The 16444-nt window shown below is 33.6% G+C and overlaps 2 protein-coding genes across 6 annotated transcripts in view; one reads left to right on the top strand and one right to left on the bottom strand.

Moving 5' to 3' along the window:
- The window catches only part of LOC126883875 (protein white), a 308915-nt gene that overhangs the window by 97058 nt on the left and 195413 nt on the right, over window positions 1-16444 (top strand). The window lies entirely within an intron of this gene.
- Window positions 1-16444, bottom strand: part of LOC114338870 (uncharacterized) — a 435637-nt gene that overhangs the window by 385300 nt on the left and 33893 nt on the right. The window contains exon 6 of one of the 3 annotated variants that reach the window (XM_050649561.1): window positions 15568-15689. The exons of the other annotated variants lie outside the window; for them this stretch is intronic. Coding sequence (XP_050505518.1) covers window positions 15568-15689 — 122 coding nt within the window. The remainder of the gene's footprint in view (window positions 1-15567; window positions 15690-16444) is intronic. 3 annotated transcript variants of the gene reach the window in all.

Below are 16444 nucleotides of genomic sequence, written 5' to 3'. Positions count from 1 at the left end.
AGCTAATCAACGAGGAAAACTTAGACCTTCTTCTTGGACTATTTAATAATGTTTACAATACAGGGACTATCCCTAAAATATGGCTTGAATCAGTCTTCATACCACTGCCCAAAAAGAAGAACGCCAAATTATGCCAGGACTTCCGCCTTATAAGTCTATTAAATAACATTTTGAAGCTTTTCTTGCGTATCATACAGAACAGGATATATTATAAAAAATGTGATGAGGTCACCGGTCAAGAACAATTTTGCTTCAGGAAAGGTATGGGGACACGAGAAGCAATATTCTGTCTTCAAACTCTGGCACAAAGATAAAAAGATCAGCAAGCAGACCTTTTTATCTGTTTCATAGATTTTGAGAAAGCGTTCGATAGGGTGAAGCACAAGACCTTGATAGAAAGATTGAACGACATCGGAGTCGACAAAAGAGATTCTAAAATTATAGAGACTATTTATTGGAATCAGACAGCAATCATAAAGACCAATGGTAATACGTCAAGGCCAATTGAAATACAACGAGGTGTTAGACATGGTTGTGTGCTATTACCCATACTTTTTACGTCTACTCTGTGGTAATATTTGCGAACTCTTTATCGCACCCTTCAGAAGGAATGAGGATAAACGGTCAGAGAGTAAATAACATCCGCTATGCAGATGACACAGTATTATTGACTGATTCGGACCATAGTCTGCAGATACTGTTGGATAGGGTTGCTGAGAGTTGTGAAAAAATGGGGATGAAGATCAATACTGCGAAAACCAAAGTTATAAGAATATCAAGGAACAAACATTTACCTCTTCCAATAAATATGTGAAACACCAACAGCTTGAATACGTAAGTCAGTACAAATATCTTGGTTGTTCGTTCAACAATCAACTTGATTATAAACAAGAAGTCAAGAGCGAGAATAGAGGTATCCCGACAGAGGTTTATCAAAATAAGAAGCTTATTTTGTAACAGTAGCATTAATATCAGCCTTAGATGTCGTTTTCTGCATTGCTATGTGTGGTCAATACTTTTGTATGGAACGGAGGCCTGAACACAACACAACACTGATGAACAAGTTGGACGCCTTTGAACGCTGGCTTTATAGAAGAGACTTGAAAATACCTGATCATCCAGGGTCAGATTGAAGGAAAACGGGTCCCGGTAGGCGCCAGATTTCATGGCTTAGAAATATCAGAGACTGGACCGGCCTTGATTCAACATCTTTGTTTAGAGCCGCATTGGACAGAGACAGATTTGCCAGACTTTCGGACTTTCATAATAATAATTTTTAACTGAGTTATTAAGCCTTGAAAATGGCCATTTTCGTATTTTGCAAATTTTAAATCGCGTATAACTCGAGAACAATAAATTTTACAGAAAAATCACAAAAGACCTCTTTTGCTCCGAATGACCCAAATCATGTAAATAAAATTGTCCTAAATGAATTTTTTTTGTGAGTTTGTTTAAAAAAATGGTTTAAACAATTTCTCGACCACAGTACCATCTGACACCATGTGGAGTCGTTATAAGGACCTCTTTTTGAGTAAGTTTGTGCAAAAAAATCGAACTGGAATAATTTACCTAACGGGGGCGACGATACAGCCTAGACTAATTTGAACATATTCAGTAACATTTAATTTCTAGAATCGGCTGTTTGTGTGAATCAGAATCAACTTTTACTAAATGGCATTGGGAAGAGTATACTTTTCCTAGTTGGAGTCTACTTTTACTAGTAAATGTTGAATATAAATCTTCATTTTATATTTATAATCAACTTTTACTGAAACCAGCCGTTAGAGTTGACTCCAACTAGTTGGAGTCAACGCCAACTGGATAATCAACTTGAACTGTCACATATATAACACCGGTTTATAGCGTCCTGCGCCTTCCGCTCCTATTTTCCAGCCGCGTCGATCTGTCCAATCTCCTGGTCGTAAATTTCTCTCAAACATTGCTTTCTGGATTCCACTTATCCAGGTTGTTTTCGTTCTGCCCCTTTTCCTTCTTTCCGGGGGTTGTCATTCCGTTATTAGCTTTGGGAGTCGATGTTCCTCCATTCTTTGTACATGACCATACCAATAAAGTTGTTTTTGTTGGACTTCTTCTACTATGTTTGTTTTTCTATTCATAATATCTGGTACCCGTTCATTCGTGATATGTGATACTCTGGAGATGCAGGCCGATCTTCGCCAGAAGTTCATTTCTAGTGCGAGCAACTTATGTTTTGTTTGCTTATTTAGTTGCCAGGTTTCTGTGTTTTCTTATTAGCTGTGTTTTCTTTTCTTTTGATATGGTTTTTGACCAAAGTAGTGGGTTCATAGCTCCTATTACCTTATTTCCTTTCATAATTCTTTCCTCTATTTCGAATTATGTCCTTCCACTTTGTTGGATTCTCGTTCTCTAGTTGTAACTCATTTTTCTGTCCTCCTATACACATATATTTGGCTTTATCTATATTAACGTATAGGCCCCATTTTTTGTATTCTCGAAATAGCCTGTTTGTCATAAATATTAGATCATCTTTATCCTGGACAATCACCACCTGATCGTCAGCAAAATGCAGTGTGCATAGTGTTGAGTCGTCGTTTAATTGTATCCCCATTCCAGAACATGATTTCCGCCACTTATTCAAGACCTCATTTATGCTTGCTTTACTCCTCTTGATTCCATTTGGAACAATGGGGCCTCTACAGTCCCCCTCCATTCATCTCTGTTTCTGGCCAGGGCTTTCACTTCTTTTCATGTTAACCCATTGTCTTCTAGCTCTCTGGTAATATTTCTTTTTCAGGATGTCATTGGTCTGCCTTGTTTTCTTTTTCCAGTTGGTTGGTAATCCAGGGCTTGTTTGGTTATATCATCTTCATTTTTCCTTAATGTGTGTCCAATAAACTTCCATTTGCGTCTGTTTATCGTTTTGGCTATCGGCTCTTGATTAGTTTTTCTCCAAAGTTCCTTGTTACTTATCCGATTTGGCCAATATATTTGCAATATTCGTCTAAGGCATATATTTACAAATTTTTGAACCTTTTGTATAATCTTTTTCTCTATTTTCCAAGTTTCTGCTGCATATAGCAAAATGCTCTTTACATTTGTATTAAATATCCTGATTTTGATTTTGGTTGTTAATTTATTGGACTCCCATGTTTTCTTCAGTGTATAGAACGCATTTTGGGCTTTAGTTATCCTTCCAATAATTTCCTCTTCTATTCCACCGCTAGCGTCAATTATGCTTCCCAGATAGCAAAACTTCTGTACATTTTCTACTACTTCTCCTTCAATGAATATACCCATTTCTCTTTCCGTATTTATCTTCATAAGTTTGGTTTTCCTTGTGTTAATCTCTAGTCCTATTTTTCTTGCTTCTTTTGTCACCTTTTCTGTTTTTTTCTGCATATGTTGTCTTTTATCGGACACCAGACATATATCATCTGCAAAGTCTAGATCTTCAAGCTGACCGAAAGCATTCCATCTAATTCCTGTTTTATTTTTCGTTGCTTTCTTCATGACCCAGTCAATTAAGATCAAAAATATGGTTGGAGATAGAATACACCCCTGTCTGACTCCACTGTCTATGTTGATTGGTTCTGTGAAAAACCTCATTTATACAGATTTTAAAATTAACAGAAGAAGTAAAATGTAGAATAGAGAAGGCTAGGAGTGCATTCAATAATATGGCCAAACTCTTTAAAAGCAACAACCTTAATTTGGAGATTAAAGTAAGGCACCTACGATGTTATTTCTTCTCAATATTGTACTATGGAGTTGAATCCTGAACACTCACTGAAGCGATGGAGAAAAAACTCAAAGCCGTTGATATGTGGCTATACAGGCGAATCCTAAGTATTTCATGAAGGACAAGATAACCAACGAGACCGTTTTACGAAGAAGGGGGAAGGAAAGAGAGGTGATGTGTACCATTAAAAGGAGAAAGTTAGAATATCTTTGACACATAATAATAAACGGTACTAAATAAAGATTACTGTAGGTAATACTTCAAGGTAAAGTATTCGGAAAGCGGGAAATTGGGAGAAGAAGAATATCCTGGTTAAAGAACCCAAGGAAATGGTTCTCCACAACAACAACTATTCTATTTAAAGCATCAGTTAATAAAATAATTATAGCCAGAATGATCGCCAATATTTGAAACGAATAGGCTCCAAAAGAAGAAGAAGAAATAATCAATATTTAACGCAAATATTTTAAACTGCATGCAGAGATGTTGAAAACACCCCTTTCAGATCTGTCGATCTGAAATGCCGCTATTCCAACCACAGCTCCATACAGAATTTTAAAGCATTATTATAGTCACTAATAACCAAACGTTGTTAATCACTAATAACCACCATAACCAAAGCAAACGAAGAAAAGCTCAGACGTTTTGAACGAAAAATATTTAGAAAAATTTTCGGACCTCACCACGACATTAACACAAACCAGTATAGGATAAGAACCAATATCGAATTAAACGCACTCTACAATGACACCGATATTGACCAAGACATTTATTCACAGCGACTAAGATGGGCATGGGCATGCCACGTGCACAGACTTCATGAGAGACTTGCAAGACTGGTGTGGTAGGAGATTCCTACAGGCAAACGACCACTCGGACGTCCCAAAATGCAATGGAAAGATAACATCCAAGCAGATCTCCGGAAAATGAACATTCCATTTGACCCTAGGTTGATGGAAGACCGAACAAATTGGAAGAAAGTTGTACAGTCAGCCAGGACCCACCCATGGTTGTAGCGCTACGTGATGATAATGAATAATACTTACCCATCCCTTTATATTTAATGTCCAACGATTCATCTATTCGTATCTCTCCATTTCCATGGAGACCAACAAATTGGTAGATTAAATGAGTGCACAATGAAGGTTCAAAAGTGTCCGGAGTTGCTCCACTATAGGCTCTCCAACTGGCGTAAATGCACACTACTTTAATTCCGTCGCTACCAATTGCTACAGTATTTGGAGGCTCTGGTGTAGGGGGTGTAGGTGTAACTGGTACTCTTACTTTTGGTTTAAATAATGTCTTAAGGATACACGAAGGTGGGGAACTGCTAAATACTCCATTTCGACAGTATCTGAAAATTTGTTTATTTATAAGATTTCTCAAAGAAGATAGAATTAATGAAAATAAGAGACAGCTAATGTTCCGTTTCAGCTCAGAGATGATCAATCATCCCCTTACGTATATTTCGGTCTCTCCAGACCTTATCAGAGGGGCTATATAATAAGCTCTGATCAAAGCTGACTACATAGCCTCTCAAGCTGGTATAGCCGCTCTGATGAGGTTTGAGGAGACTGAAGTCTCTGATAATCTCTGAGTCTAACGGAAAGATAAGTTGTCTTTCATTTTCTCACTTTGCTCATATTGTGAGCACACGGAAATAAATATCGTTGTAATTTTTTCCTAGACGAATGGGCGGATGGATTCTTTTGCTTTTATATTAAATCTGTGAACTAATCTTTGCAGACTACATATCTTCATATTTGGCCAGCAATATTGCGTCCTCTGCGTCATCTTTCTTTATTGACACTTTTGATGATTTCATCCATGGTTAAATTGAAGAACATAGGACTCAATGTCTTATTCCGTTGCCTATGTCTATAGATTCTGTAACTTGTCCATCTATTTTGATTTCCATCAGGTTACATATAAAATGTGATGTAATATTATATCAAATGCTAAAAAATAAATGTTGGTCAAGTTTACCTTGTACTAGATGCTGTTCCTCGGTCTGTTACAAAGGCACTTGGACACGTGAATGTAATACTCCCACCATCAGCAACATCTGCACATTGTATGGGTTGATCGTTGAAGTTTCTACAGACTATCTCTGTCCCACTTGGTAACGACACCTTAGGACATAGCACTGAAATCCATTTCAATTAATAATGTTTCATTGATTCACACATAACAAGTTTTACTTGGGATGAAAGTATTTAAAAAGTTAAGAACCTTATTTTGTAAAAGGTATATGTATTTGAAATCCCTAAAAGGGGCTGTATCACAAAACGTTTTCGGAATCAATATTCCATCATCAGTGTTATCACAGGTTTACATGATTTAAGCCACCAAAATGTACGGGTAAACCCGTATCGTGGATAAGAAACCTCGGACAATGGACGGGGCTAAACAACTAACGAACAGCTGAAGACAGGCAAGAGTTTGCAATTAGTAGCCTACCTCCATTGAAGGTAGGGCACTTTAAGGAAAAGAATGTTACAAAACTTACTTTACAGAATCACAACAAGGTACAGATTAAACAGTTAGAATTTGATATCTCTAAGGTAAAAACACCAAACTTAGATTTTTAAACCTTTCACATGCTGTGGCCTATAAGATCGAGGCCAAGTATGTCAATTTTAAAAAGACGTAACCCAACAAAATTTGGTTCTACATCTTCTCAGAATTTCTTAAAATAATATTTTTTGAGAACGATTTCCAGAGTAGAAATTGAAATGTCAAACATTAGTTATTTTAAAAATGCAATTTTAATTACACCATTAATTGTGACATAATGCCATGTAAATATAATACTTAACTAACTTAAATATAATATTGGCAAAAAGTAAGAAAATAAGACAAAAACTTGGTATGACGAAGAATGTTGAAATCAACTACAAAAAATAAAAATAAAATTTAAGCGTTTTATTGCAAGTTTTATATGGAAGCGAGAAGAAACAAGGAAATTGAAGAAAGGAAAATGAACAACAAAAATTTTACGTAATAGAAAGAAATCGAGTTCAGGCCGGTTCTACAGAGTTCTACGGAGCAATCTCTTTCACCAGACTATTATCTGATCGCAATCAGTGCTTTTTGGGAATCCTAATGACGTCTCTTGACCGAAATCTTTTGTAACTGCTGTTTTTTTGGCAAGTTGAGGAGCATAATATAGGACACAGTTTTCCAAATTTATAAAGAATATTAGTGTTTAATCTCAAATATTCATTAAGATTAAACAATATTTTTATCACCCTGTATATCATATTAACTCAGTTTTGTTATTGTATTCTGCATGTGCGACCTGCTAATTTATTTGGTAATAACACATCGTAAACAATATTTCGGGTATTGCACATAAATGCTGATCATAATTTTAAAACATCCTTTGTTCTTTTATATCTGTAATAACATGACGCGTGTGGGGCCTGACTCAGAAACATATTGCCACTAAGAAAAGCATACATTTTTACCATTCATTCGAATCCGTTCCTTGGGACAAGATGTAGTTTCATTATAGGGCAAGTATCATTCAAACTTTGTTAGAATTACCATGACTATTGTATTTTATTTCCCAGGTAGCTGGGGGTTTTATTAAACGGTGTAAAACAGTGGTTTCTGGAATTCATACTACATTCAACAGCCCTACAATTCGACGAAGCTTAGATTGCTGATTCTATTCATGGTCCTTCGAGCCGGAGCCATACTTTTTCGCATGGCAATATGTTTAATCTCAAATATTCATATTTCATATCCATAAGCCTTATATCATAGGCTTAGATTGCAGATTTTATTTAATTAGAGAGAATCATTTTATTATGCAACAATCTATACTAAAATATACATTTGCCTTTTATTAAGGACCTTATAAATAAGTTTAAAAATATTAGAAATATTATACTTACAAAGACAAACAGGCGGATTATAAGAACTTTCACAGTCATGATATGGCGATACAGTAGACAATATATATTTTCTATTACATGAAAACTGTAAAATAGCATTAGACGTTACTATATCACCTGGCTTTTTCTGTGCATCACTTTCGAGATACCATTTACCATTTTTCGGATATTCTGGAAGTTTTCAGTCCTCCATATGGTTTTTGTTCATTTCTCTTTTTATAAAAGCGTAATAGAATATCACGCTAGTGTATAGAGCATTTGTTCGGTTGTTGCAGCTGGCAGTATATAGATTTGGAGCTATGCTTACTATTCCGTGGATGTAGTACCTTTAAAGAAACAAAGAATATACATATCTTCTTGATAGTATTGTGTCGATTTAAGGAGTTACATAAATATATGTTGACGATTTACGAGCGGTAATCGGGGTGACCAGACGTGATCGGAAAATAAACGAAGAAATACGTGAAAGGTGCGGTATCGGAATCACCTTAGACAGACTTGAAACGAAACAGTTATCGTGGTTCGGACATATGGCGAGAATGAGTGAAGGTAGAACTGTAAAGAGGATATGAAAAGCTGCATCCGACAAAAACCGACAAAGCGGCAGGCCAGCAAGAAAATGGAACGTAGATATTGGAAAGGCTTGCACAAAAAGAAATATTGGGTGGAAAGAGGCAGAGAGACTAGCTACTGACCGACAGGCATGGAGATGTCTGATTTCTCAAGCAAGTAATACATTTGTGTTGACGAAAAAAAACCAATTGTTTCAAATAATTGTATTTTAAAAACCAAGCATCTATGTTGGTTAAAATTTACACACGAAATATTAATGTTTGGGAACAATTTGTAGCTAAGGCACAGAATAACTAACGACACAGAAGCGAAGCTCAGGCCGAAAACGGCAACATCATTTTCATGCTCATGCGTCACGTAAGTGGTGCAACCTCACTTTTTCGACTGACAGTGACAGTTGTTTATAGTTAAATTTTATATTTATATATGTTTTATTTTATATTTTATTTATATTTTATAGTTAAATTTTATATTTCATATTTAATTAATAACTACTTATCAAAAATATTACATCATTTGGAATGGTCTGTTCCTTAGAATTTAGAACATCAAGTTCTATTCTATAAGTGGTGCACAAGGTCAAATATTTCGGTACCAACAAAATCAATGGAAACGACAGTCAGATTCGCTTCTGTGTGGTTAGTTATTCCATGGCTAAGGGTGTAGGCATAATTTTTACAATAATATACCGAACACGAATCAATAGTGAGCAAAATACAAAAAATTTTATTAACCCTATTTTAAAGTTATAATTGCGAATAATTACGTAAAAATTATTTGCCCTTTTTTTTACTGTAACGTTTACACCTATAGTATTTTTACTACAAAAGCAAATAATACATATCTACCACAAGAACCGACACGGACGGATTATCTATGAACTAAATTTTTATGCGCATGTGCGAGATCGGCCATTTCTCAATTTGCCTCCATAGCAAATAATTTTGGTGACTTTTGTATTGTACAGGATCAGCGTTTGATATTTGTTTGGCTTGGCTTGGCGTTAGTATTTTGTTTTTGTATCAGTTTGTAGTTCGTAATATTTTGTATAGACTTACTTTCTAGGTTTTAAGTTTAGTTTTTATTTTATTTGTGTATAGTGTATTAGTTTATTAGTGTAGTATTTATTCGTGTGTACATAGTTAAGTGGTTTATTTACTGTTGGAAGGGCTGCGAAACGACGAGGGTTTTCATGTATATTTCGTGGCTGCCAGACAAGAACAGGGGATGGTATAAGCCTATTTTCAATCCCAAAAAATCAGGAAAGGTGTATAGTAATTTTGTTATACCTTATTCTTTATCGATAGAGAAGTTTTTTATGTATACATAATGGTAATAATACTGCAGTATAGCGACACGAGTTTTGTTGGAATCATGAGAGTGAGTACAAAGACACACACAGAATATTTTTTTTTTCTAATTCCGCTTTAAATTCACCGTACCTTGCATCAAAACTATTACGCAAGAAAGTTATCATTATTATCACAAGAGAGTGAGTATATTGTGTACTATATATATATATATATATATATATATATATATATATATATATATATATATATATATATATATATATATATTTTAAGTTATTACATCTTTATATTATTTATAGAAATAAAATAGTACAATACTTATTGGTTTTTTATTTATTTACCCCGTTATTCGACTTTAAAGATGTACCTACTTTTGGCTGGTTTCCAAGAAAATAAAAATTAAAAATATTAACATTCGATTTTAACATACCTACAGTTTCTTGTTGTTGATGACGAACATTTATAAGCTTTCATTCGACACCTCATTTGTCATTCTATTTGTATTAGTAACTGAGGAGTTGTATTCGCGTCGAATAATATATCACTTGTGCTATTTCGGTGACTTTAAAAGTGACGGAAGGACGTTATCTACGTTTCTAGTGACGGAAGGAGTTATATTCGCGGTCGGACGGACAGACAGCCTATTAAGTCACACCAAGTCGTTCAAATTTTCACCAACTTGTTCACATTTTTTCAAAATTGGTGAAAATAACAAATTATATTTTGTATCGTTGTATCATTATAAGCCAAAAAAGAATAATTAGTGAATGTCACGCCACTATAATATATTTTATTATTGGTCTTTCAATGCTAAAATCAGGATTAAAAAGGTATTTTATCCATGGTTTTAATCAATATAATTCTCACCATTACTTTCTGTTGTATTTGCAACCTTTTGTAAATCAAAAATAATTCCACCATATTAAGAATGTCAACAAAAGCCGGCCCTGCATGCAACCTTTTTCTCAGTGCAACTAAAATTTTATTGATAAACGCCAGAAATGTGTGAGACTTTTCTCAGTGTACTCGTGTGTCCTCTTGCCAACTCGATACTAAAATTAAGTACATGCTAATAACAAAAGAATTGCCGTTCGTGTCGGTTCTTGTGGTAGATATGTATTCTTTGACAAAAGCTACAAGATTACGTATGTCAAAATTTTTGACGTATGAGCACTGTCAAAACATTAGAATGTGACTTTTCATCATGGCCACGTTTATGTCATTACTTGTCAGAGATACTTTTCTTTGTTTTTTGTTTACTATAAAAATAATATCTACTTATATATCTACTTATATCTACTTATATATATTAATGATGTCAATTGGTTTTCATTACTTGCCGAAATATATTAATTAGCAACAATATTATCCTATTGTAGGTATAACCATTAAAATAGATTATTTTACAGCTCATAGCATAATTGATCGCAACCAGCAACACTGAACTGTTATTTGCGTTTGAATGTATGAGTAGTGTACGAATATCTAAAATATTTAACTGAAATTATTACTTTTTGGAATATTGAACTTAAATAATTGTTTTAGAAAATTTATATTATTGATAATAATAAATGTTTTTGGTTATTTAATTAATATAATTCTAAAATTCTCAATGTAATCGCGATTACGTTTTTTTTTTATTAAAATAGTAAACGTACCTATTATCGGCACCTTTAGCACGTTAAGCACAATGGAGCTTCATTTTAATTAGGTTAGTAACCAAATTAGCTGAATAAAGTGTATTCAGATTATTGTTTTGGTTAATAAAATATATCACAATTACACACAGAATATTTACTTTGTCTTAAACAAACTCATAATATTTAATAAATTAATAAAATAAAAAGTGTCGTAAGTCCCCATTATCGGCATTCTAAATTAAATTCATGCTCTAATTTTCGGCATATCAAGGATCCTTTTTTCGGCATGAACTAGATACCCAAAATTTGAATAATTATTGTATAAGATACCTACTTACCTAAATATTTACTTGGATACTATTGAAGTAAATAATTTATTGTATGTAAATACATATTATTTTTAACAATTATTAAAGCTAATTGGCTCTTCCCAAAGCCATAAATTCCACAAAAAGAAGAAAAAGAATTCCTACGCATTACTACACCCTTCCTTGAGGCACTTACGAAATTTTTTCAAAATTTCAAAATTTTTTATCAAGTTTTCGCGAAAAAGGATAAAATGTGAGATTCTATCTAACGGCGCGACTACTCGCGGGTTAAACACACTTTATTTTAGTAGTCATTGACACAAGCATTTCCTTTTCATTTTCCTCTTCTGGTGTGGAAAACGGGCCTTCGTGACATTATTCAATTTATTCTTTGTCTTGCGATTAGAGATTCTATTATTTGTGCAACTTTTTTTTCTTTTCGTTTTCCAATTTTTTTTGGTTGCTCTTTTCTTTCCGTTACATTTTTAGCTGTTCTTGTTTTCCTTTTCTTCTATTTTCTTGTAATATTGTCGCCACTGAGATTGTTTGTATGTTCTAAAAAAAGTTATTATTTCAATAAATCATTGAAACTGCCTATCCAGCAACTGCGTTTTTGTTGCAGGAAATCCACAGGCTGCAATCCGAAATAGTCATGCTATCAGTAGGTTTTCTTCTTCTTCTGTTAGTGTGATCCCTGGTCCAGATTTCTTCTCTAAAGAAGTTCTACCGTTTACTTTATCCTGTAGAGTCGATCTAGGTACCTTATACAATTTGCCAGCTGTTTTAAATGGCATTCCTGACTAAACAGTTACAACAGTTTTGTTTATATCTTCTGAAGAATATTGAATTCTATTTTTCTTTTACATTGTTAATTTCTTAATTTTAGTCTAAAACAAAGAATTTCCAATTATCGGCACGTATAGTCATGTATTATCCGCAGTGTTATACTTGGTCAAATTATGGCTATTTCTAGTATAGATATGGGATGCCGAAAATTGGTACAGAGAATCATCGTTTTTTATTGCATGTAATGACCAAACATTTGTCATAGTAAGTTAAAAGATGACGCTAAAATCAACATATATAGAGTATAATGCATATAACCAATTATCGGCACTCCATCCGATGATTGGATCATCTGTTAATATTTACGTACCTATTATCGGCACCCTCAAAATACTGCAAAAAGCTGTAGAAAAACAGTTTTTATCCAACAAATAATCAAAATCAACTATTTCTCAACACATAAAACTTAATAAAACGGTTATTCGAAATTTTAATCAGAAATTATAGCATTCTATAGCTTACCTGTTTCTTAACACATACAATAAGAAACACTTCCCATGAGAGCTTGGCGCCAACAGGCCAATATATTTTTAAATGTAATTACAGTTTTCGTCTGACAATTGACATATTTTTCGTACGCGTGGATAAAGGTTCTTATAAATTAGTGAAATACTTTCGTTCAACAATCACGAGCAAGAATTCTTATTTTTTTCGATTATGAAGAATTACTGCCGATAATTGGGGTAGTGCCGAAAATAGGGTCGTAGTGAACGCTTATACAAGATCGGACAGTTCCGTGTTGGTGTCGTATTTTAGCTGTGCTACACAAATATCAATTCTAGAGTTGATGTTATGGAATATCATTATTTTCGTTAACATTAACAAATATTTTGGCATATGATTAATATATTTCGGCAATTGATGAAATCCGATTGACATCGTTAATTAGAATAAAGAATTACAGATATTATTTTTATAGTAAAGAAAAACAAAGAAAAATATCTGACAAGTAATGACATTAACGTGGTCATGATGAAAAGTCACATTCTAATGTTTTGACAGTGCTTTTACGTCAGAAATTTTGACCTACGTAATCTTGCTTTTGCAGTAAAAATACTATACTGTACCTATTGTCTTCTCGGTTTTGAAATACAAGACCACTCCCACTATCTCCCTGACAGACTGCAATACTTTCATTCTGACGACCAGCACAAATTTTGTCTAAGAAATTATACTGTTGTTCCCAGCTAGCTGGCAGCTCTCTAGCACATGTGCCACCTTCTTTGTATGGTATTCGAATAACTCTAAGACGATCGGAGGGTTTGTCGTTTTCTGTAAGACCCCAACCAGCGACCTGAAAGTTGGATGAAGTGTTAAGTTAAAGGCAAATTTGTAGAACAACTACTTATAAAATGATAAATGATTTTTACAAGTAGATATATGTAATGTATCTACTTATCTAAGATTATATAGTACATACTTCTCCCATTTGGTAGTTTGTTAGGAACATATTATTGACATTATCCGTACACACTGGCTGAACCACTGGGTCTAGTTGGAACAGTTCTTGAGTAATGAGTAAGGCTAAGTCAGCAATATATCTTTGACTGACTCCTCTGTATCCTTTGTGAACAATAACCTGTGATATCTGAAATGAATAAAATAGTAATAAAAAAAATTGAAAAAATCTAACACATTCGTCAAAGAAAAGGGTCTTCATCAAATAAATGATTTTCGCCCCACGCTTTTTTTTAACGAATGTGTTAGATTTCTCCAATTTTTTTTATTTTTTGCTTTTTAGTTGACTTTTTTATAATATTTTTAATTTTAGTCACTCATAACTAAAGAAAAGCGTTTATTAAAAAAAATTTTCATATATTTTTTTATTTTTTACTTTTTAGTCTTACACTTTTCAAACATTAAAATATCGTAATGATTATTAAAATATTTCTAAACCTATGATGAACTAATATGAAAAGTAGTCGAAATCGGCCAAAAATTTGAAACTTTATTTTTTATTTATGAAGCATAAAGTATACAATTAACGTAAGAAGTGAAATTATGTATAGTTTATATAATTAGCTACAATCTATAATAGTTTCAAATTTCTTCATTGTAAAAAACAAGAGAATTTAAGCATTTTCCGTTAAAAACGTTTTTTTATTTAAACAATTATTAATAAACATAAAAAAAATTTATTGACTATTCGTGTATGGTTCTCGCGAATGCATATGTCTGCAAATTTTCAGTCATTTGCATTGAAGAAAAGGCAGTCAAATTAACGTCTAAAGATTTGACCCAAACGATTGAGCAAAAGAAAAGCGAAAAGAATACGCCAAAACGAATTCTAATGTTAATTGTAGCACAAAACATCTCTACCGGTGGGTTTTCTAAGACTACGATAAAAACACGAATTTCTTCAATTCGAGTTTTGGTTGAAGTTTTGTTTCTTATCTTATTAAAATTTGACACGAATAAGCGCTGATTTTTTTATAAACAAATATATGAGCGTTCAAAATTTGAAACTTTATTGTTTATTTATGAAGCATAACGTAAACAATTAACGCAAAAAGTGAAATTATGTATAGTTCATATCATTAGCTACAATCCGTAAAAGTTTCAAGTTTCTACATTGTAAAAAACAAGAGAATTTAAGCATTTTCCATTAAAATCGTTTTTTTATTTAAACAATTAATAATCATAAAAAAAAATTTATTGACTATTCCTGTATTGTTCTCGCGAATGCATATGTCTGCAAATTTTCATTCATTTGCATTGGAGAAAAGGCAGTCAAATTAACGTCTAAAGATTTGACGCAAACTATTGAACCAAAGAAAAGCGTTTAAAAGAGCGTCTAAAAATTAAAATAAATAAGAATATACAGTATAAAAAATATCATATTCGAAACTTATATTCGATGGCCTTCATTTAGGGTCTCTTCACTCCTATCCTCAGTACCTACTTTATTTGGTAAAAGAAAGATTTCATCACCATCATCCAGCCTTTTGCATCCAAAGTTGAGGCCGTACAGGCCTCCTCTAATTTCTTCCAATTCTGTAGATCTTGAGCTTCCTGTTTGAGCTTCCATTTCTTAGCGATTGTTTTGACGTTGTTCGTATAGGTAGTCTACCTCTGGTTCTTCTGTGTGCTTGTGGTCTCCACACTGTAGTTTTGTGACTCCGTTACTCCTGACTATACAAACTGACTTTAGAAGAAAAGTATTTATGGCTAATTAAAATAAGGCCTTTGTAAATTATAAAGATAGAATCTAATATAACAGTAACAATAAAATAATTATTTGAGCCCTAAACTTTGAATCAGTACCTTTCTGTATTGCGCTTTCGTATCTCTTTGATCTCCAAAAGCATTGTAATATTTACCAGCAGCAACCTGAAAGTTCTCTCTGCCAAGAGCATTGCCATAATCGTCAGTAACACAATGAGCAGCTATAAATATAAAAAAAATTAAAATAAAAATGTATACCATTTTTATTCAGTTGCAATGCGAAGGCAAAACAATCTTATTTTTCACTTAGAATAGGGAGCGCAGTCCAGCACACTGAATCGACGATTTTCGACTCTTATTGGAGTCATCATCGGAGAGTCCTATACCTGCTGTTCTCTACTCGAAGTGACCAACCATGAAAGGTTATCCCCACATTGCAACTGACGTGTATGGATTAGGTGACTAGCGTCATCTGGCAATTGAAAGGTAAAGTTTTCAATCCTAATAGCAACATTAATAATATTGAAAAATATTAAAAACTTTACTAAAAGATTTTTAAATTGAAAACTTATTGGTCCATTTCTCTGGTGACACCTTCAAGGATTTTAAAATTTGCAAGCCAAATGGATGCTGCAGTAAAGACAAAAGGAAGGAATTCTAAACGTTGCAATTCACAATCCCCGTCTGCAGCTTGGTAAAGTTCCAACGGAAAATGGACCTAGTTACTCTAAAGGAGTAATACTACTATAAAATAAAAATGTATACCATTTTTATTCAGTTTCAAAGCGAAGGCAAAACAATCTTAGTTTTCACTTAGAATAGGAAGCGCAGTCCAGCACTCTGAATCGACGATTTTCGACACTTATTGGAATCATCATCGGAAAGACCTAGGCCTGCTGCTCTCTACTCGTAGTGACCAACCCTGAAAGCTTATCCCCACATTTCAACTGACGTGAATGGATTAGGTGACTAGCGT

This window comes from Diabrotica virgifera, chromosome 4 (assembly GCF_917563875.1).
Source record: "Diabrotica virgifera virgifera chromosome 4, PGI_DIABVI_V3a".
NCBI lineage: Eukaryota > Metazoa > Arthropoda > Insecta > Coleoptera > Chrysomelidae > Diabrotica > Diabrotica virgifera.
The sequence above is the reverse complement of the archived record's forward strand: the minus strand, read 5'-3'. Positions and strand labels throughout refer to the sequence as shown.